The sequence below is a fragment of the Megalobrama amblycephala genome, linkage group LG9 (genome assembly GCF_018812025.1).
Source record: "Megalobrama amblycephala isolate DHTTF-2021 linkage group LG9, ASM1881202v1, whole genome shotgun sequence".
Lineage (NCBI taxonomy): Eukaryota > Metazoa > Chordata > Actinopteri > Cypriniformes > Xenocyprididae > Megalobrama > Megalobrama amblycephala.
In genome coordinates this window covers 42,450,665-42,474,538 of record NC_063052.1, presented here as the reverse complement: position 1 = coordinate 42,474,538, position 23,874 = coordinate 42,450,665, and the positions used below count along the sequence as shown (strand labels likewise).

Below are 23,874 nucleotides of genomic sequence, written 5' to 3'. Positions count from 1 at the left end.
TTGTTCTATATGTGCTGTACGTCTGTGACTCACTGAAGCACAATGGGAGCGTGAGTCACTGCATCTGCTGCAGTGTGTGTGTGAGTATATATACCTCTCCTGGTCAGCACTGCGGAATCGTGGGAGGATCATGTGGCGGAAGCTTCCTGTGCGGTCGAGTTTGGGTTGACTCTTTGCTCGTTTAATTGATCCTTTCAGGCGGCGACTTAGAAAACTCTGCAAACACAAACACACACGCACTCATTTCCATGCTCTTATTTTAGTGTGTGATCGTAGAGGATCTCCAGCAGAGGGCGGCGTGAGCCAGAGATGCCGTTCCTGCGCCGTGAGTCACTGCAGCTGCTGCCCACGCGACGCTCTCCGTGACATCTGCAGCGCCGCTGCGTATGTGTGTGTGTGACTCAAACCATCGGTTCAGATCACTTTTAGCACACACTCAAACTCATATTAAAGTCAGCATGAAATGGAACTTCCAGCCGACTTTCCCAGCTAACAAAAATATGGTCTGAAACGTTATGAAAATGCCATTTCTGAACATTTCTTCTCGGTTATAATAATAAGGGAACATTCCCAGTTCATCATTCTGCAAACATTATGCGAATGTTCCTGAAACAAGTGTTGACATTTAAAAAATGTTAGATAAACTAAAACGTTACAGAAAGAAATCAATGAATGATGATTTTGATGATGATTAACGTTATTGGAAGAACGTTTGTTCATAACCCTGCCAGAAAGCCAAAGTGCAAACATTTTTATTTGACAACTGTAATTTCTATGGATGTGATAGATGGATATGAAGATATGAAATGAAAACTTTATCTTGTTAGATAAAAACATAAATGGACAAAGTTTTCCTTTGGAGACATTTCTGTTTGAAAAAGGTAATGTATTTTATTGCAATACTCATCATATCACGAAATTTTTAAAAATCACAATGATATCGTATCATTACTTTAAAATTGTGATAACATCATATTGTGGCTTTAGAATCACTATAATATAGTATCTTAACTTTAGAATCGTGATAATATCGTATTGTGGATTTAGAATTGCGATAATATCGTATCATGGATTTAGAATCGCAATAATATCGTATCGTGGATTTAGAATCGTGAAAATATCATATTGTGGATTTAGAATCATGATAATATCGTATTGTGAATTTAGAATAGCAATAATATCATATCATGGATTTAGAATCGCAATAATATTGTATCGTGGATTTAGAATCGTGATAATATCGTATCTTAACTTTAGAATCGTCATAATATTGTATTGTGGATTTAGAATCGTGATAATATCGTATCTTAACTTTAGAATCGTCATAATATCGTATTGTGGCTTTAGAATCGCGATAATATTGTATTGTGGATTTAGAATCGCAATAATATAGTATCTTAACTTTAGAATCGTCATAATATTGTATTGTGGATTTAGAATCGCGATAATATAGTATCTTAACTTTAGAATCGTCATAATATCGTATTGTGGCTTTAGAATCGCGATAATATTGTATTGTGGATTTAGAATCGCAATAATATAGTATCTTAACTTTAGAATCGCCATAATATTGTATTGTGGATTTAGAATCGCGATAATATCGTATCTTAACTTTAGAATCGTCATAATATCGTATTGTGGCTTTAGAATCGCGATAATATTGTATTGTGGATTTAGAATCGCAATAATATAGTATCTTAACTTTAGAATCACAATAAATATCATATTGTGGATTTAGAATCGCGATAATATCGTATCGTGGATTTAGAATCATGATAATATCGTATTATGAATTTAGAATCGCAATAATATTGTATCGTGGATTTAGAATCGTGATAATAACGTACCGTGGCTTTAGAATCGCCATAATATAGTATCTTAACTTTAGAATCGCCATAATATTGTATTGTGGATTTAGAATAGCGATAATACCATATCATGGATTTAGAATCGCAATAATATTGTATCGTGGATTTAGAATCGTGATAATATCGTATCTTAACTTTAGAATCGTCATAATATTGTATTGTGGATTTAGAATCGTGATAATATCGTATCTTAACTTTAGAATCGTCATAATATCGTATTGTGGCTTTAGAATCGCGATAATATTGTATTGTGGATTTAGAATCGCAATAATATAGTATCTTAACTTTAGAATCGCCATAATATTGTATTGTGGATTTAGAATCGCGATAATATAGTATCTTAACTTTAGAATCGTGATAATATCGTATTGTGGATTTAGAATTGCGATAATATCGTATCATGGATTTAGAATCGCAATAATATCGTATCGTGGATTTAGAATCGTGAAAATATCATATTGTGGATTTAGAATCATGATAATATCGTATTGTGAATTTAGAATAGCGATAATATCATATCATGGATTTAGAATCGCAATAATATTGTATCGTGGATTTAGAATCGTGATAATATTGTATCTTAACTTTAGAATCGTCATAATATTGTATTGTGGATTTAGAATCGTGATAATATCGTATCTTAACTTTAGAATCGTCATAATATCGTATTGTGGCTTTAGAATCGCGATAATATTGTATTGTGGATTTAGAATCGCAATAATATAGTATCTTAACTTTAGAATCGTCATAATATTGTATTGTGGATTTAGAATCGCGATAATATAGTATCTTAACTTTAGAATCGCCATAATATTGTATTGTGGATTTAGAATCGCGATAATATCGTATCTTAACTTTAGAATCGTCATAATATCGTATTGTGGCTTTAGAATCGCGATAATATTGTATTGTGGATTTAGAATCGCAATAATATAGTATCTTAACTTTAGAATCACAATAAATATCATATTGTGGATTTAGAATCGCGATAATATCGTATCGTGGATTTAGAATCATGATAATATCGTATTATGAATTTAGAATCGCAATAATATTGTATCGTGGATTTAGAATCGTGATAATAACGTACCGTGGCTTTAGAATCGCCATAATATAGTATCTTAACTTTAGAATCGCCATAATATTGTATTGTGGATTTAGAATAGCGATAATACCATATCATGGATTTAGAATCGCAATAATATTGTATCGTGGATTTAGAATCGTGATAATATCGTATCTTAACTTTAGAATCGTCATAATATTGTATTGTGGATTTAGAATCGTGATAATATCGTATCTTAACTTTAGAATCGTCATAATATCGTATTGTGGCTTTAGAATCGCGATAATATTGTATTGTGGATTTAGAATCGCAATAATATAGTATCTTAACTTTAGAATCGCCATAATATTGTATTGTGGATTTAGAATCGCGATAATATCGTATCTTAACTTTAGAATCGTCATAATATCGTATTGTGGCTTTAGAATCGCGATAATATTGTATTGTGGATTTAGAATCGCAATAATATAGTATCTTAACTTTAGAATCGTCATAATATTGTATTGTGGATTTAGAATCGCGATAATATCGTATCTTAACTTTAGAATCGTCATAATATCGTATTGTGGCTTTAGAATCGCGATAATATTGTATTGTGGATTTAGAATCGCAATAATATAGTATCTTAACTTTAGAATCACAATAAATATCATATTGTGGATTTAGAATCGCGATAATATCGTATCGTGGATTTAGAATCATGATAATATCGTATTATGAATTTAGAATCGCAATAATATTGTATCGTGGATTTAGAATCGTGATAATAACGTACCGTGGCTTTAGAATCGCCATAATATAGTATCTTAACTTTAGAATCGCCATAATATTGTATTGTGGATTTAGAATCGCGATAATATCGTATCATGGATTTAGAATCGCAATAATATCGTATCTTAACTTTAGAATCGTCATAATATCGTATTGTGGCTTTAGAATCGCGATAATATTGTATCATGGATTTAGAATCGCAATAATATCGTATCTTAACTTTAGAATCGTCATAATATCGTATTGTGGCTTTAGAATCGCGATAATATCGTATCATGGATTTAGAATCGCAATAATATCGTATCTTAACTTTAGAATCGTCATAATATCGTATTGTGGCTTTAGAATCGCCATAATATTGTATTGTGGATTTAGAATCGCAATAATATAGTATCTTAACTTTAGAATCGCCATAATATTGTATCGTGGATTTAGAATCGTCATAATATCGTATTGTGACTTTAGATTCGCGTAATATCGTATCATGGCTTTAGAATCATGATAATATCATATTGTGGATTTAGAATCGCCATAATATCATATTGTGGCTTTAGAATCACCATAATATCGTATTGTGGCTTTAGAATCGCGATAATATCGTATCATGGCTTTAGAATCGCAATGATATCATATTGTGGCTTTAGAATCGCAATGATATCATATTGTGGCTTTAGAATTGCGATAATATCATATTGTGGCTTTAGGATTGCGATGATATCGTATTGTGGCTTTAGAATCACGATAATATCGCATCATGGCTTTAGAATCGCAATGATATCGTATCATGGCTTTAGAATCACCATAATATCGTATTGTGGATTTAGAATCACGATAATATCGTATTGTGGCTTTAGAATCGTCATAATATCGTATTGTGGATTTAGAATCACCATAATATCGTATTGTGGCTTTAGAATCGCCATAATATCATATTGTGGCTTTAGAATTGCGATAATATCGCATCATGGCTTTAGAATCGCAATGATATCGTATCATGGCTTTAGAATCACCATAATATCGTATTGTGGCTTTAGAATCGTCATAATATCGTATTGTGGATTTAGAATCACCATAATATCATATTGTGGCTTTAGAATCGCCATAATATCATATTGTGGCTTTAAAATCACGATAATATCGTATTGTGGCTTTAAAATCACGATAATATCATATTGTGGCTTTAGAATCACCATAATATCGTATTGTGGCTTTAGAATCGCCATAATATCATATTGTGGCTTTAAAATCACGATAATATCGTATTGTGGCTTTAGAATCACCATAATATCGTATTGTGGCTTTAGAATCGCCATAATATCATATTGTGGCTTTAAAATCACGATAATATCGTATTGTGGCTTTAGAATCGCGATAATATCGTATCATGCTTTAGAATCGCAATGATATCATATTGTGGCTTTAGAATTGCGATAATATCATATTGCGGCTTTAGAATCGCCATAATATCATATTGTGGCTTTAGGATTGCGATAATATCGTATTGTGGCCTTCAGATTGCGATGATATCGTATTGTGGCTTTAGAATCACGATAATATCGTGTTGTGGCTTTAGAATCGCATAATATCGTGTTGTGGCTTTAGAATTGCGATAATATCGCATCATGGCTTTAGAATCGCAATGATATCGTATCATGGCTTAAGAATCGCCATAATATCGTATTGTGGATTTAGAATCACGATAATATCGTATTGTGGCTTTAGAATCGCCATAATATCATATTATGCCTTTAAAATCACGATAATATCGTATTGTGGCTTTAAAATCATGATAATATCGTATTGTGGCTTTAAAATCACCATAATATCGTATTGTGGATTTAGAATCGCCATAATATCATATTGTGGCTTTAAAATCACGATAATATCGTATTGTGGCTTTAGAATCACCATAATATCGTATTGTGGCTTTAGAATCGCCATAATATCGTATTGTGGCTTTAAAATCACGATAATATCGTATTGTGGCTTTAAAATCACGATAATATCGTATTGTGGCTTTAGAATCACCATTATATCGTACTGTGGCTTTAGAATCGCCATAATATCATATTGTGGCTTTAAAATCACGATAATATCGTATTGTGGCTTTAGAATCACCATAATATCGTATTGTGGCTTTAGAATCGCCATAATATCGTATTGTGGCTTTAAAATCACGATAATATCGTATTGTGGCTTTAAAATCACGATAATATCGTATTGTGGCTTTAGAATCACCATTATATCGTACTGTGGCTTTAGAATCGCCATAATATCATATTGTGGCTTTAAAATCACGATAATATCGTATTGTGGCTTTAGAATCACCATAATATCGTATTGTGGCTTTAGAATCGCCATAATATCATATTGTGGCTTTAAAATCACGATAATATCGTATTGTGGCTTTAGAATCGCGATAATATCATATCATGCTTTAGAATCGCAATGATATCATATTGTGGCTTTAGAATTGCGATAATATCATATTGCGGCTTTAGAATCGCCATAATATCATATTGTGGCTTTAGAATCGTCATAATATCGTATTGTGGATTTAGAATTGCGATAATATCGTATTGTGGATTTAGAATCGCGATAATATCGTATCATGGCTTTAGAACCATGATAATATCATATTGTGGCTTAAGAATCGCCATAATATCGTATTGTGGATTTAGAATAGCGATAATATCGTATTGTGGCTTTAGAATCACCATAATATCGTATTGTGGCTTTAGAATCGCCATAATATCATATTGTGGCTTTAAAATCACGATAATATCGTATTGTGGCTTTAGAATCGCGATAATATCGTATCGTGGATTTAGAATCGTGATAATATCGTATCGTGGCTTTAGAATCGCGATAATATCGTATTGTGGATTTAGAATTGCAATAATATCATATTGTGGATTTAGAATCGCAATAATATCGTATCATGGATTTAGAATCGCGATAATATCGTATTGTGGATTTAGAATTGCGATAATATCGTATTGTGGATTTAGAATCGCGATAATATCGTATCATGGATTTAGAATCGTCATAATATCGTATCGTGGATTTAGAATCGCGATAATATCGTATCATGGATTTAGAATCGTCATAATATCGTATTGTGGATTTAGAATCGCGATAATATCGTATCATGGATTTAGAATCGTCATAATATCGTATTGTGGATTTAGAATCGCGATAATATCGTATCATGGATTTAGAATCGTCATAATATCGTATCGTGGATTTAGAATTGCGATAATATCATATTGTGGCTTTAGAATCGCCATAATATCATATTGTGGTTTTAGAATCGCAATAATATCGTATTGTGGATTTAGAATCGCGATAATATCGTATTGTGGATTTAGAATCGCCATAATATCATATTGTGGCTTTAGAATCGTCATAATATCGTATTGTGGCTTTAGAATCTTGATAATATCATATTGTGGATTTAGAATCGCGATAATATCGTATCATGGCTTTAGAATTGCGATAATATCATATTGTGGCTTTAGGATTGCAATAATATCGTATTGTGGCTTTAGGATTGCGATGATATCGTATTGTGGCTTTAGAATCACGATAATATCGTATTGTGGCTTTAGGATTGCGATGATATCGTATTGTGGCTTTAGAATCACGATAATATCGTATTGTGGCTTTAGAATCGCGATAATATTGTATCGTGGCTTTAGAATCGCGATAATATTGTATCGTGGCTTTAGAATCGCCATAATATTGTATTGTGGCTTTAGAATCGCGATAATATTGTATCGTGGCTTTAGAATCGCGATAATATCGTATCGTGGCTTTAGAATCGCGATAATATCGTATTGTGGCTTTAGAATCGCGATAATATTGTATCGTGGCTTTAGAATTGTGATAATATCGTGGAGCCTCTGGTGATTCCCACCCTAATAAATATTCATGCAGCACTTTTCGCTTGAGGATTCCATGAAGACTCAAACACAGTTTAGAGTAATAGGAAAAGGATCCGATAACAGAATCCTCACAAGGTCAGGTGCATGTGCTCATGTCATTCGTCCGAGGTGTTGCCGTGACGACACTCCTGATCTCCGGCACTTTCCCCCACAACCCACGAACACAGAAACTCCAGGAGCACTCGAGAGACGTCCTCTCATGAAGCCTCATTGACATCACGCTGACACCAGCTCAAATTAAGCCAGACGAGGAGAGTCTGAAACATTATTATTCTGGTCTCATGTTTGAAATGATAGTCTAACAGGGAACGCTCTCGCAAGGTTCTCTCAAAGTTATAAATCTCCACTAACGTTAATAGAAAGTTTGTTCAAAGTCATCTGGTCTTTAATAATGTTTTCAAAACATAATATTTTATTGTTTTACTTCTACAATGTTTTTAAAACATTTAAAAAACTGGTTGTTTTTCACGATTCTAAATGTTGAGAACTTTCAGAAATAACGTATTCATAACTTAATGGGAACGTTAGCCAAACGTTTGTTGTCTGAGCTGTTGTGTTACTGATCAACAAACAAACTCACACGTGCTCGTCATAAAATATCTACTATCATTCACAAGTAAAATGGCCTCTTCATTTTAATTCAGTTTTAAACAGATTTTACAAAAACAAAGATTCATAAAACCTCTTCAAACTGAAGATAATTCGACGTGTCTTTCTAACGATTATGACTCAGATGTGATGTATCGGGTCAGTCAACAGACGCCATCATTCATAATCAAAGCAATGAGCAAACAGTGCTTATACTACGTTTATGTATTTAATCTGTCCATGTTCAAAAGTGATACTAAAATCTTTTTGTATTATTACATATTATTAATATTCTCCCCACGACCCTACAGTGGATGAATGGATGGATTATTTTTTATATCATTATTTATTTCTACTACTGAATAATCTGGAAATCAAACACATCCTTTTATCATTTTTTTCTTTTTAAAATGATATATTATTAGTTTAGTTATGAAATTCGCACATGTTTTGCAACATTTCTTGTTAGAAGGACCAAACTAAAAAAAACAACCCACACAAAACACGACTAAAACACCAACCTGAAAATAAATCCTGAATCCTCTGGAGAAACATTCACCACAACACGTGGTCAACACACACACACACACACACACACACACACACACACATACACACACAATTACACTCACAATCACACACATATACACGCACACTAATTCACTTACTGACTCACACGCACACTATCACACACACACACACACACACACACACACAATTACACACACACATACACATACAATTACACTCACAATCACACACATACACGCACACTAACTCACTCACTGACTCACACACACAATCACACACACACACACACACACACACACACACAATTACACTCAAAATCACACACACACATACATACACACACACACACACACACACACACAATTACACTCAAAATCACACACACACATACATACACACACACACACAATTACACTCAAAATCACACACACACATACACACACACACACACACAATTACACTCACAATCACACACACATACACACAATCACTCACACACACACACACACACACACACACAATTACACTCACAATCACACACACACATACACGCACACTAACTCACTCACTGACTCACACACACAATCGCGCACACACACACACACACACACACACACACACACACAATTACACTCAAAATCACACACACACATACATTCACACACACACACACACACACACAATTACACTCAAAATCACACACACACATACATACACACACACACAATTACACTCAAAATCACACACACACATACATACACACACACACACAATTACACTCAAAATCACACACACACACATACATACACACACACACACACACACACACAATTACACTCACAATCACACACACATACACACAATCACTCACACACACACACACACACACAATTACACTCACAATCACACACACATACTCGCACACTAACTCACTCACTGACACACACACACACAATCGCGCACACACACACACACACACACACACATACTCGCACACTAACTCACTCACACACACAATCGCGCACACACACACACACACACACAATTACACTCACAATCACACACATATACACGCACACTAACTCACTCACTGACTCACACACACAATCGCGCACACACACACACACACACACAATCGCGCACACACACACACACAAACACACACACACACACACACACACACACAATTACACTCAAAATCACACACACACACACACACACACAATTACACTCACAATCACACACACAATCACACACACACACATACACTAACTCACTCACTGACTCACACACACAATCGCGCACACACACACACACACACACACACACACACAATTACACTCACAATCACACACATATACACGCACACTAACTCACTCACTGACACACACACACACACACACAATTACACGCACAATCACACACACACTCTTAGACAGACAGACACACTCACAATCGCACACACACCAACATTTACCCTAACAAAAAAATAAACCTGTATTTTATATTAAATATATAATTTATTTTATTTTTATATGGTTCTTACAAATGAGGATGTCCTCAAAATATGGTTAGGTAGAAACACACACACACACACACACACACACGACGGTCCCAGAAGTCTCCACGGGAATGTATTGTCAGATTCAGTTCACTTCTGGAGACGAATATGACCCAAAACAACAGCTAGTCTGTAAACCCACACACACACACACACACACACACACACACACACACACACTCCACTTACCTGTTCACAGACACAACCTAACGAGAATAAACACAACGGCATCTGAGACGCGTCCTGAAACCAGACGCTCATCACTGTTACTCCAGATAACAGAAATATGGTCTAAGAATGTTTTGAGAATCTCTAACGTTCTTATTAAGTTATAAAAATGTTGTTTCTGAATGTTTACGTCCAGTTTTTTGAAATGCTTAAAAAACTTTTTTTTCCTTGGTTATGCAAACATTCCATTTTATAACTAAAATGTTTCAGGAAAAAACGTTTCATGAACGACGTATAAATAATGTTTTTGAGAACATTATTAAAGGCCAGATAACTTTGAACAAATGTTTTATTAACATTACTGGAAGAACGTTTGTTCATATCTTTGAGAGAACCTTGCCAGAACGTTCCTGTTCGCTGGGAATGTCCTCCAGTATTAGTAAGAACAGAGAAAATCCGTACACTAAACCTGGATTAAAAATGCAAATGAACGAGATGATGAATGGACGACACACACTCAATTAAACGTGCAGCACAATGAGGTCATGTGATGGCATACTGCATACTGTTTCACATACTAGTTTAAGAAGGGTGTAGTATGCAGTGCACTAGCTGTCCAATCGGAACACTTCCAGAGAGAGAGGGGGCGTGTCTGTACTCACAGGCTGTCGGAATGGCTGTGTAGGGGCAGTGGGCGGAGTTTCCATGCTTCTCTGCCGCGACGTGGCAAAGCTCTTCCTGCGAGCACGAGCGTGCTCTAAAACACACGAGAGAGAGAGAGAGAGAGAGGGTTATTTACTATTTACTTTATTAAATCAGGAAGTAAATAAAGCAAGTATGAGTTATGAAAACGTTATTTCTGAATGTTCAATTTTTTAAATGTTTTAAAAGCGCCTTTTTTCTTGGTTATGCGAACGTTAAGGAAACATTCCATTTTATAATGTTGCAAACATTACTGGAACGTTACTTTTGAATGTTCTCTGAATGTTCTGAAACAAGTAAAAAATGTTAGATGAACGTCCAACTAAAACATTTCTGAAAAAAAAAACACTCCATGAACGATGTATGAATGATGTTTGTGCTAACGTTTTGAGAACATTATCAAAAAATAATGTACAGGTTGACTGTATATGATAAAAACTAAAGGACATTTGACACAGGACTAAGCAATTAATACACACACACACACACACTGGGCTGTGTCTCTCTGGGCTGTTGTCAGTGTTTTGTCTTGTTTTGTGGTGATTCATCCCTCAGGACACCGAACCTTTACAGAACTTACATTCCTGCTGCTATAAATACACTCCCAGCCTCCATCTCTCTCTCTCTTCAGTCCCACATATTCACGCGGCTCTCAGCATAATCACAGCAGAAATAAAGCCAAAGGGTTCACAGACGAGGATTGATTACTTCGCTCTCCATCTACTTTCGAAATCTCCACTTAGACGTCAATAATACCTGGAGTTTTCTATGCACTGACATTCGCACTCGTCTCAAAGGAGGTTTTTCAGATGTGCCGTGACTCTCTAAAAGAGCTCGGATCAGGAGAGCCGTAAAGACGTGACCAATCAGAATGGTGTAGATACAGAGAAATGGACATTGATCTTCACCCATTGAGCTGCATTCAGCCAATCAGTTAGTCTCCGCCCATTCACACAGCCTCCGCCCACTGGTATAGTCTCCACCCACACATATAATCACGACCATTCACACAGTCTCCACCCACTCATAGTTTCCACCCACACATATAATCCCGCCCATTGACACAGTCTCCACCCACACATATAATCCCGCCCATTCACAGTCTCCACCCACACATATAATCCCGCCCATTCACATAGTCTCCACCCACACATATAATCCCGCCCATTCACACAGTCTCCGCCCACTGGTATAGTCACCACCCACACATATAATCCCGCCCATCCACATAGTCTCCACCCACACATATAATCCCGCCCATTCACACAGTCTCCGCCCACTGGTATAGTCACCACCCACACATATAATCCCGCCCATCCACATAGTCTCCACCCACACATATAATCCCGCCCATTCACAGTCTCCGCCCACTCATATAGTCTCCACCCACCCTGTGCTCCTGTTAAGGCAAAACAATACAGATTTAACTAATAGATCTCACCATACTTTCCTAGTTAGTTAACTGACAGTACTTTAAGAGACGAGGATTGATTACTTCGCTCTCCATCTACTTTCGAAATCTCCACTTAGACGTCAATAATACCTGGAGTTTTCTATGCACTGACATTCGCACTCGTCTCAAAGGAGGTTTTTCAGATGTGCCGTGACTCTCTAAAAGAGCTTGGATCAGGAGAGCCGTAAAGACGTGACCAATCAGAATGGTGTAGATACAGAGAAATGGACATTGATCTTCACCCATTGAGCTGCATTCAGCCAATCAGTTAGTCTCCGCCCATTCACACAGTCTCCTACCACACATATAATCCCGCCCATTCACATAGTCTCCACCCACTCTTATAGTCTCCACAAACACATAATCCTGATCATTCAGTTTCCACCCACATATATAATCCCACACATTCATGCAGTCTCCGCCCACTCTTATAGTCTCCACCAACACACAATCCTGATCATTCAAACAGTCTCCGCCCACTACTATAGTCTCCACCCACACATTTAATCCCACCGATTCACACATTCTCCACCCACTCATAAAGTCTCCACCCACACATATAATCCCGCCCATTCACATAATCTCCACCCACACATATAATCCCGCCCATTCACATAGTCTCCACCCACACAATTAATCACAACAATTCACACATTCTCCACCCACTCATAAAGTCTCCACCCACACATATAATCCCAACCATTCATGCAGTCTCCACCCACACATTTAATCCCACCGATTCACACATTCTCCACCCACTCATAAAGTCTCCACCCACACATATAATCCCGCCCATTCACATAATCTCCACCCAGACATAAAATCCTGCCCATTCACACAGTCTCCACCCACTGGTATAGTCTCCGCCCACACATATAATCCAAACCATTCACACAGTCTCCGCCCACTCATAGTTTCCACCCGCACATATAATCCCACCCATTCACACAGTCTCCACCCACACATATAATCCCGCCCATTCACATAGTCTCCACCCACTCTTATAGTCTCCACAAACACATAATCCTGATCATTCAAACAGTCTCCGACCACTACTATAGTCTCCATCCACACATTTAATCACAACAATTCACACATTCTCCACCCACTCATAAAGTCTCCACCCACACATATAATCCCGACCATTCACGCAGTCTCCGCCCACTGGTATAGTCTCCACCCACCCTGTGCTCCTCTTAAGGCAAAACAATACAGATTTAACTAATAGATCTCACCATACTTTCCTAGTTAGTTAACTGACAGTACTTTAAGACAATTGTTTTGTAATAGACATTTTTATGAAATGTTTTGGATCCATTAGAAAATATGATCATCCTCATGGCCTTTAGAGCAGCTTTATGACAATCTTTATGTTGTAATGATAATGTTTCTGATGAGTCCATTAAAGAAAGATCTTATTTAACAGCACATTTGTATGTTACTGTTGAAACTGTAAGATCTGACCTCATACATCCACTGTAGTGTCCGTGAATCTGAACACACATCGAGTCGTTTAGAAGAACTCCTTGATCTGTTTGACTCTTATTACCCATTTAATAGGTTTTAAATATTTATTTAAATATTTAATCTGAGCTCGGATACTAACAACTCCCCTCAGAATAACATCTTAAAGCTGTGCTGTGTTTTACATTCATTTCTGTGTCCAGGAGAGTTTAAAAGACTTCTATTGCTTAAAAATATACCATAGTTTTTTCTCACTCAGATGCTGTTCAGTGTTTAGATGTAATGTCACACCACTTCACCTGACATCAGTCTTCACAGCGTTGCTCTCTTAAGGTCTATAAACAGTTCTGAATGTGTCATTTCTCAGTCGATTTGAATTCTCGAAGCGGGAGTGTTCAGGAGACATGTTCATAGGAAACAATCATTTTCAAGAGGTCTTAAATTCGGACCGGAAAACAGGAATCATGACATGGATTCAAAATACAATGATTTAATTGAATAATTGCGAGCACTGCACGTACACCTCAGAGCGATTCACAATCAGTGCATACCCATTAATCACAAATTATTTATCACTGATTGAATGACCATTCAAATGTATTCAAATAAATTACATTTTTAAAAAGTGTCAAACTTTGATTAGTCATCAACATTTGTACTAGTTAAAATATTTGAGACATAAGTAACTCTTTAGACTTGATCCAGTAAGAAACCACATGGCAACCACCCAGAACACCCTAGCAACTGCATAGCAACACCCCGACAACCACTCCAGCATCACGGCAGTGAGTCAAACAACATTTTTGCAGAACACATAGAAACGGAGTTATTATTGCGGTCGTGTTTAACGTCACCCTTCCTTCCAGCCGTTGACTTTGATCAGATGTTTGGTGCTGAATCAGGACAGCAGCCTGACAGCCTTTAATAATCCGTTACGAGTATATGACGTGTCTCTTCTTCCTCTCCGGGTTGGGTTCTGACGGCTGACGGGGCTCTTACAGGATTATGAGATTTGGGCAAGAATAGTTTTGGGAATATCAGTCGTGCTCCGCTGTGTGATCTATAAACACGAGCGTTAATCATCTGCGTATGATCTCATTCCAGCCTGCATCAATTACACAATGACACTAAAAATACAACACAAACACCAAATCACCATAGAAAAACACAGAGATCAGTTAAAACATCACAACAGATGATCACAGTCTTCTAAAGATCTCAATGAATCAACGCTCGCAGAAGCCCTTGTCAAACCAGCTTCAATTTTTCATAAATTGTGTTTTATTTTTTTCCCCAAAAAAATTCAATAATTCCGTATTAATGGCTAATTTAAAGTTTAGTAATTAAAAAGCATGTTTAGCTAATTTAAATCATAAAACTTGTACAATTTAACAACAATTTGCTAGAATTACATATCGTCTTTATGTAGAGTGTGTTCATGCTAATTTCTATTCTCCTGTGATATCCTGTGTTTCGGTTTTCTTATTAAAGACTTTAAATCAGTGCTTCCTCATGTGCTTTGACTAGAACACACCAGAAACCTGACAGAAGAGAAGAAAAAATGGACTTGCCAGCCATCTAACTGCTTTGTTTAGAGCAAGATCAGCAACCCCTCAAGGACCACACTAAAGGCTTTTTACAAATGGTGTACCTCACTAATTTCCCGGATCACTCCCTGTGTGTGTTTTATCTAACCAGCTTGAACAAGCACACAAAGGCACGCTTGCCCAGTGATGTTCCTCAGGGGACATTCATTGAGTTTGTGGAGTGGGTGCTGGTGAACTGCGGGTCTGCGTTCACCATCTGCCTAGCTGAGAAGGACATCACCAGCCCCACTCCAGACCCAGAGCCCAGCCAGCCACCTCCCCGACCCTGTACTGTGCTCAAGGCAGAGCCCGAGTCAGATATGAAGACTGAGCCAACCATCGCCCCGGAGCCCGAGCCCCACAGTGAGCATGACCAGGTGTGCGAGCCGGCAGCATCGTCCGTCCCCGTGGGGCTGTTTGTAGAGTTTAAGGGGATGGAATGGAGCCTAGCCCACACTCCCAATGCTGAAGGTGAGCTGCATTTGGCCTCTGGGAATTATTATGAGGAATTTTAAGAGAAATGGCTTGTTTGAGATGCATCGGCGCTTGGGCAGACTTTGACATCAAAGTACCGCGAGAGCGATTCAAAAGAATAAGGAGTCGTATGCTCTCCAAACCCACTCGCGCTACTTTGATGTCATACGCTGATCGGTCTGCGCAGCGCCAATGCATTTTGAACAAGCCTGATGTTTCCCTGATTCTCCCGTCCCTGCTATTCCCGCCCAGCTCCAAGTCTCCTGTGTCTCCAGAGATCCCAAATAGCCTCCCTCTCCCAACTCCTCTTCCAGCCAGCCAGTCCATCAGCCCCGCCTCTGCTGGTTCTCCTCAGCTCCACCCTGGTTTACTCCACTATGCTGCATGGATGCTCCTTGGGTCTTCCGGTTACCAGCTCCGCCTAGTCAAAAGGATCCCCTGGCTCCTCCACCAGCCATCGAGTCTATCGCTCCATCTTGGCTCTATGACCTGTCGGCTCCACCTTGGCTCCTTCCTCCTTCGGCTCCACCTGGGACCTTCATCCTTATGACTCCACTGGGCTCCCTCGTCCTGCCGGCTACACCTTGGTCAGACATCACTCTACCTGTGCCACGGACTTCCCGGCCTTCAGCACTTCGGCTGTCTTCCCTCCTGCTCTGCCTCCAGAGCCATCAATGTTGTGTAGGCTCGTCAGCTCTTCAGCTCCACCTGGGTCTCCACCTCCACTGGCTCCATCTGTCGTCCCCCTGGCTCCATCTGTCACGTCTCCACCATGGCTGTTCCCTCCCACGACTCCACGGTGGGCCATTGTCCTAGCTGTTCTCTGGGTCCCCGCCTGGCTACTCCTGCTCTCCTCCCTGGCTCCTCCCACCTTCATCACCACCCTGGTACCCCTGTTTCCTGCCCTTTCCCTGCTCTACGTCCTCCTCCAGAGACCATACTCTGCCTCCTCCATTGGACTATTGTTACGGCGTGAAGATGCGCCTTCCTGGGGGGTTGATGCGCAAGTTATGTTTAGTTTCATTGTGTTTTGGGTTTGTTTTGTTCCTGTTCGCTGCCATTTGTATGTTGACCTAGTTTCCTAGTGTGTGCCAGTCACTAATTTACTTCAGCTGTTGTTCATTTAGTTTCCTCATTTACCTCTGTGTATTTAAATTCTGACTTCTGTCTGTTCTTTGTTCCGTGTCGTCTTTATGTAGAGTGTGTTCGTGATTATTTGTATTCTCCTATCATCTCCTGTGTTTTGGTTTTCTTATTAAAGACTTTGAATCAGTACTTTTTTTCTTGTGTTTTGACTAGAACACACCAGAAACATGACGAATACGGACCTATGAAATGTTTTCTTTTTCAGGATTTACGGCTTAGCAGAAATATATTATCAAAAACGGTGGTATTATCAATAATTTTCCTCACTAAATTTCTCATGACTTTAATGCAAGCTTGTTTTGTAATACTCATTATATTCACTACAGGTAGTACAACAGGAAGCATAAATACTTAAATTTAAATAACATATTACTATGAGCTTATTTTAATAAAAAATGTGCCATTATGAGCCCCAATGAGATTCATTTGGACTGAAATTCTGGACTTGTTCTCGTGAGATTAACCTGTGAGTGACTTCTTGTTGCTAGGATGTTCAGGGTCGTTGCCAGGGTGTTGCTAAGCAGTTGCTACGCCAGTGCATCTGTGGGATTTTTCTGGTGAAATTGATGCATCTGATCACTTGGTAATAGAAATACTTAAGAGTTGGAGATTTAGTGATGCTGGACTTCATAATCAGCACTAATAAACTGTAAAGTTTCCGCTCACACTCTCTTAGTCCTTCTGTTTCTTGAAGTTTTGTTCTGAATCCGAGGTCTTTGTTTGGTCGTCATGGAAACTGCCTCAGTTTAAGCAAAAAAGACACACGGAGCTCAGCACACGTAAAGCACACACAACTGCACACGGCAGCTTCACGGATACAATGGCAGAAAGACTTTAATTAGTCATAAAATCACAGATTGTAAATTACACTTTCAATTCGCCCGAGTGCAATCGGGTCGCGCACGAAACACACACACAAACACACCCACACACACCGAACGCCATTCTAGATGTTAATGCAATGTCAGGCTGAAGTGTGTGTGTGTGTGTGTGTGTGTGTGTGGGTGGGAATCGCTGAGAGCGTCGCTGATACATGTATCACACACACACACACACACACACACACACAGATCTGATGCTTGAGGAAGGGTCTCTGTGTGGGCGGGTTTGAGCAGCAGCATCTCCGTGCAGAGAAAACATCCCTCACGCTCACAGAACATTAGCCTCAGTCCATGTGTTCAATTCACAAACATCATCAACAACCAGCTCCATTAAAAGCAGTAACGAACTCTGTCATTATTTACTCACCCTCATGATGGTCCAAATACTGTTTCCGTGCAGGGTTATTACCAAAACCAATACTGTTAAAAACATTCTTGTTAATTGAAACAAAGCTGAAATCAAATAAATATATTAGATGAAAATGTAAACAGCATTGCCTTGGCAAAGTTGAAGCAATACAATTAATTGGAAAATGGAAATAAAAACGTAAATAGTAATATAAAACAATAATAAAAAGAAAAAAAAGAAAAGCAAAATGACAAAAAATTAAACCAAAATGAAAACTGAAAATATAAAAATAAAAGTTAATTTGAAATATTAATATAAACTCTAATAGAGTATAAATAATACTAAAATTACACTGTTCGCATGGAACGCAAGTTAATCATTTTTGATGGGCATCATAAAAATACTTTGGTATACTTTACTTGAAACCAGAAAATAACACATTAATTATGCCTTGTAATGCATGCATTTGTATGAATAATTGTAACCACAGTTCTGTCTTGACAACTCTCGGAAGGAGTTTTAGGCACGTAATAGATATGACTATGTTTGGTCTTGGCGGAATAGATCTTCTACGCTGCTGCTTTTGGTTATTGCTGCTGCTGCTGTTTATTATTGCTGTTGCTTATTGCTGCTGCTGTTTATTATTGCTGTTGCTTATTGCTGCTGCTGGTTATTGCTGCTGCGTTTGATTATTGCTGCTGCTGTTGATTATTGTTGCTGTGGTTTTTGCTGCTGCTGCTGTTGTTTGTTATTGCTGCTGCGTTTGATTATTGCTGCTGCTGCTGCTATTTGTTATTGCTGCTGCTGTTGGTTATTTCTGCTGCTGTTATTGCTGCTGCTGTTGGTTATTTCTGCTGCTGTTATTGCTGTTGCGTTTGATTATTGCTGATTATTGCTGCTGCTGCTGTTTATTATTGCTGTTGCTTATTGCTGCTGCGTTTGATTATTGCTGCTGCTGTTTATTATTGCTGCTGCTGTTTGATTATTGCTGCTGCTGCTGTTGGTTATTTCTGCTGCTGTTATTGCTGCTGCGTTTGATTATTGCTGATTATTGCTGCTGCTGTTTATTATTGCTGTTGCGTATTGCTGCCTTCTGGTTATTGCTGCTGTTGGTTATTGCTGCTGCTGGTTATTGCTGCTGCGTTTGATTGTTGCTGCTGCTGTTGATTATTGTTGCTGTGGTTTTTGCTGCTGCTGCTGTTGTTTGTTATTGCTGCTGCTGTTGATTATTGCTGCTGGTTATTGCTGCTGTGTTTGATTATTGCTGCTGCTGCTGCTATTTGTTATTGTTGCTGCTGTTGGTTATTTCTGCTGCGTTTGATTATTGCTGCTGCTATTTGTTATTGTTGCTGCTGTTGGTTATTTCTGCTGCATTTGATTATTGCTGATTATTGCTGCTGCTGTTTATTATTGCTGTTGCTTATTGCTGCTGCTGGTTATTGCTGCTGCATTTGATTAATGCTGTTATTGCTGCTGTGTTTGATTATTGCTGCTGCTGTTGTATGTTATTGCTGCTGCTGTTGATTATTGCTGCTGTTGTATGTTATTGCTGCTGCTGTTGATTATTGCTGCTGCTGTTATTGCTGCTGCGTTTGATAATTGCTGCTGCTGTTGTATGTTATTGCTGCTGCTGTTGGTTATTTCTGCTGCTGTTATTGCTGCTGCTGTTGGTTATTTCTGCTGCTGTTATTGCTGCTGCGTTTGATTATTGCTGCTGCTGTTGGTTATTGCTGCTGCTGTTGGTTATTTCTGCTGCATTTGATTATTGCTGATTATTGCTGCTGCTGTTTATTATTGCTGTTGCTTATTGCTGCTGCTGGTTATTGCTGCTGCATTTGATTAATGCTGTTATTGCTGCTGTGTTTGATTATTGCTGCTGCTGTTGTATGTTATTGCTGCTGCTGTTGATTATTGCTGCTGCTGTTATTGCTGCTGCGTTTGATAATTGCTGCTGCTGTTGTATGTTATTGCTGCTGCTGTTGGTTATTTCTGCTGCTGTTATTGCTGCTGCTGTTGGTTATTTCTGCTGCTGTTATTGCTGCTGCGTTTGATTATTGCTGCTGCTGTTGGTTATTGCTGCTGCTGTTGTATGTTATTGCTGCTGCTGTTGATTATTGCTGCTGTTGTATGTTATTGCTGCTGCTGTTGATTATTGCTGCTGCTGTTATTGCTGCTGCGTTTGATAATTGCTGCTGCTGTTGTATGTTATTGCTGCTGCTGTTGGTTATTTCTGCTGCTGTTATTGCTGCTGCTGTTGGTTATTTCTGCTGCTGTTATTGCTGCTGCGTTTGATTATTGCTGATTATTGCTGCTGCTGTTGGTTATTTCTGCTGTTGTTATTGCTGCTGCATTTGATTATTGCTGCTGCTGCTGTTATTGCTGATTATTGCTGCTGCTGTTTGTTATTGCTGCTGCTGTTATTGCTGCTGTGTTTGATTATTGCTGCTGCTGCTGTTATTGCTGATTATTGCTGCTGCTGCTGCAGAGCAAGTACAGGATTTGCTACTGCCAATACATTCACAACACGCTTCTGTGAGCAAATAAGACATGCTGCTGCTGTACAATATTGCTTACATTAATTACCCATAGCAGATATATACAGGTGGAGCTGGGGAAGGTGGAGGGTTTGTGAAAGCACGCTGCAACTGCTACAGCAAACGCTGACAGAGTATTTGAAATTTGAGCAGCGAGCTCATTGGCTGCTGATATAGCAGAAACCAATCAGCTGTGCCCTATAGAGAATGATGTGATTACAAGCAGACTGAGTTAAGGACCTATCAACCTGCGCCATCTAGATGGATCCTTTATGACAGAACTTTGTATTTATAATGCATTATAGCACGTATTTATTCAATGTTACACCTTTAGAAAGTATAATGAATTAAAACACATGATAAAAAACCAATGTCATATCAAATATAACAAGGAATATGCAAATATTGTAATGCATATTAGCTATGATTATTCATGAAAAGATATAATGCATTAATAAATACCTTTATACTGCATTAGACAAAGTGTTTCCAATAGTTTTCATTGAAATACTTTGAATTCAGAAGTCTGAAATCATTTGATGCTTTGCGTGACATTTATGTATTTGTCAGATGCTTTTATCTAAAGTGACTTCAGTCTATATATGGTGTATAACATATTATCATGCGTTCCCTGGATATCAAACCCACGACCTTGGCAAAATATAGGTGGTTATACTTAATGACAATCTTTCCTCGTGTGAAATATGAACGTTCAGCATCATGATGTTTGTTTGCGAGACTCTAGAGAACGAATGACTTTTCATATTTGATTTGGTGAGAGTAAATAGTCACTTACATTTCACACAAAGCATCACATGGCTTCAGAAGACTGGGAATGAGTTATATGGCCTGTTGTTGTGCCGCTGTTTGTCCTTATTAGACATGATGGTGGAAAATGAGGACAGATTGTGATGAACTGAGTTCTGATAAACTGTTCCTTTAAGCTGACGGCTGATCTACAGCCAATAAAGATCATATATGAATAATATATCAGACATCTGTGTGGATCTCTGCTGGAGGAGATCACATCACATCCTTCTCTGCAGAATCAACCTAAACCTAAATATAGAAATTTTGGATCAAAATGGATTCATTACCTGTACTTCACATCTGGCTTTACTGTACGTGTGTGCCAGTGACGCTAGCGGCTGTGAAATGATCAGATGCTGGTTTATACTCTCATACGCTGACTGACCAAACACCTGAAGAAACCTTTTATAAACTACCACAGCATGCAGCAATTTTTGTGCATTATATATATTTATATTTTTGCACGATAAGAATTCAATTTAATGCATTAAATATTTTGCAGTAAATTTAATTCTTTGCATTATATTTTTTGCATTATACAGTCAATTTTTTTGCACTATAATAAGTTTAATGCATCATTAAGTTTAATGCATCATACACTTGGTGGTATACTTGAATTCTTTGCATGATATATTATATATTTTTGCACTTTATTTTTTGCACTATAAGAATTCAGTTTAATGCATGATATACTTTGCAGTAAATTTCATTGTTTGTATTATATTTTTGCATTATACAGTATATTTTTTTGCACTATAATAAGTTTAATGCATCATTCAGTTTAATGCATCATACACTTGGTGGTATACTTGAATTCTTTGCATGATATATTTGCATGATATATTATATATTTTTGCACTTTATTTTTTGCACTATAAGAATTCAGTTTTATGCATGATATATCTTGCAGTAAATTTAATTCTTTGCATTATATTTCTTGCATTATACGGTATATTTTTTAAACTATAATAAGTTTAATGCATCATTCAGTTTAATGCATCATACACTTGGTGGTATACTTGAATTCTTTGCATGATATATTATATATTTTTGCACTTTATTTTTTGCACAATAAGAATTCAGTTTAATGCATGATATACTTTGCAGTAAATTTCATTGTTTGTATTATATTTTTGCATTATAAGAATTTTATTTAATGCATTATATATTCTGCATCAAATGTAATTCCCTGAATTACAGAAACCTTGCATAAAAAGGCTAAGATAAGACTGAGAAAAATGAAATCTGATATTGCCTGCTTCATTAGACTGATCTGATCAAATAAATAAATACTGATGGCTCACTGATGTACGGTGCACCCGCACTGAATGCACTAACTGTCGTGGGACTCTGAGTTTAATAGCGACTGATACATCAGCTCAGCTCAGATATCATAGGCAGGCGAAGCCTGTAAAACACACCGAATCAATGAGACGAGCAGCTCCAGTCACTGAGATCTACAGCTACAGAAACACCAGAGATATGAATTAAATATAGCACTAAAAATGATGTGATTTAAACACTAAATTCCCGTTTAAAGCCATTGATTAACGCTCTGCGTTTCTTTCTCATCTTGTTTGCATAAAGTTCAGCATTTCTCAACTTTCTGATGTTCTCAACAGTCAGTCCCACAATCCCCCACAGGAGGCTGACGCTTACAAAGAACGAATGAAAAACATCTCGGCGACGCACAAATGCTCAGGTTAGATGCATGTCAACACACAACCTCTGACCTACGACCTCTGGCTTATGATCGGATCCTGCAGCGTTTGAACGATTCCTCAGATCAGATGCAACATTTCACCAGAAAACTGATGACCAGAATATTTACAGTCCAGACTGACCAGAACACCCTAGCAACAGCATAGCAGCGACCTGGCAACCAATCACAATCATGGCAGTGAGTTTTTGTGTAATGCAGCTGTTTGTGAACGTAAACGTTATGCAAAGTTTTAAAGATCAAAGTGCTCGACAA

General features: G+C 37.8%; 1 protein-coding gene across 7 annotated transcripts in view; it reads right to left on the bottom strand.

Moving 5' to 3' along the window:
• Positions 1-23,874, bottom strand: part of syngap1a (synaptic Ras GTPase activating protein 1a) — a 71,879-nt gene that overhangs the window by 25,828 nt on the left and 22,177 nt on the right. For 6 of the 7 annotated variants that reach the window (XM_048203368.1, XM_048203366.1, XM_048203370.1 and 3 more), the window contains 2 exons: positions 11,163-11,257; positions 95-216 (listed from right to left, as the gene is read on the bottom strand). In XM_048203368.1, coding sequence (XP_048059325.1) covers positions 95-216; positions 11,163-11,257 — 217 coding nt within the window. Of the gene's footprint in view, positions 1-94; positions 217-11,078; positions 11,258-23,874 lie in introns of those variants that run through there. The other variant, XM_048203373.1, reaches the window with a different exon arrangement.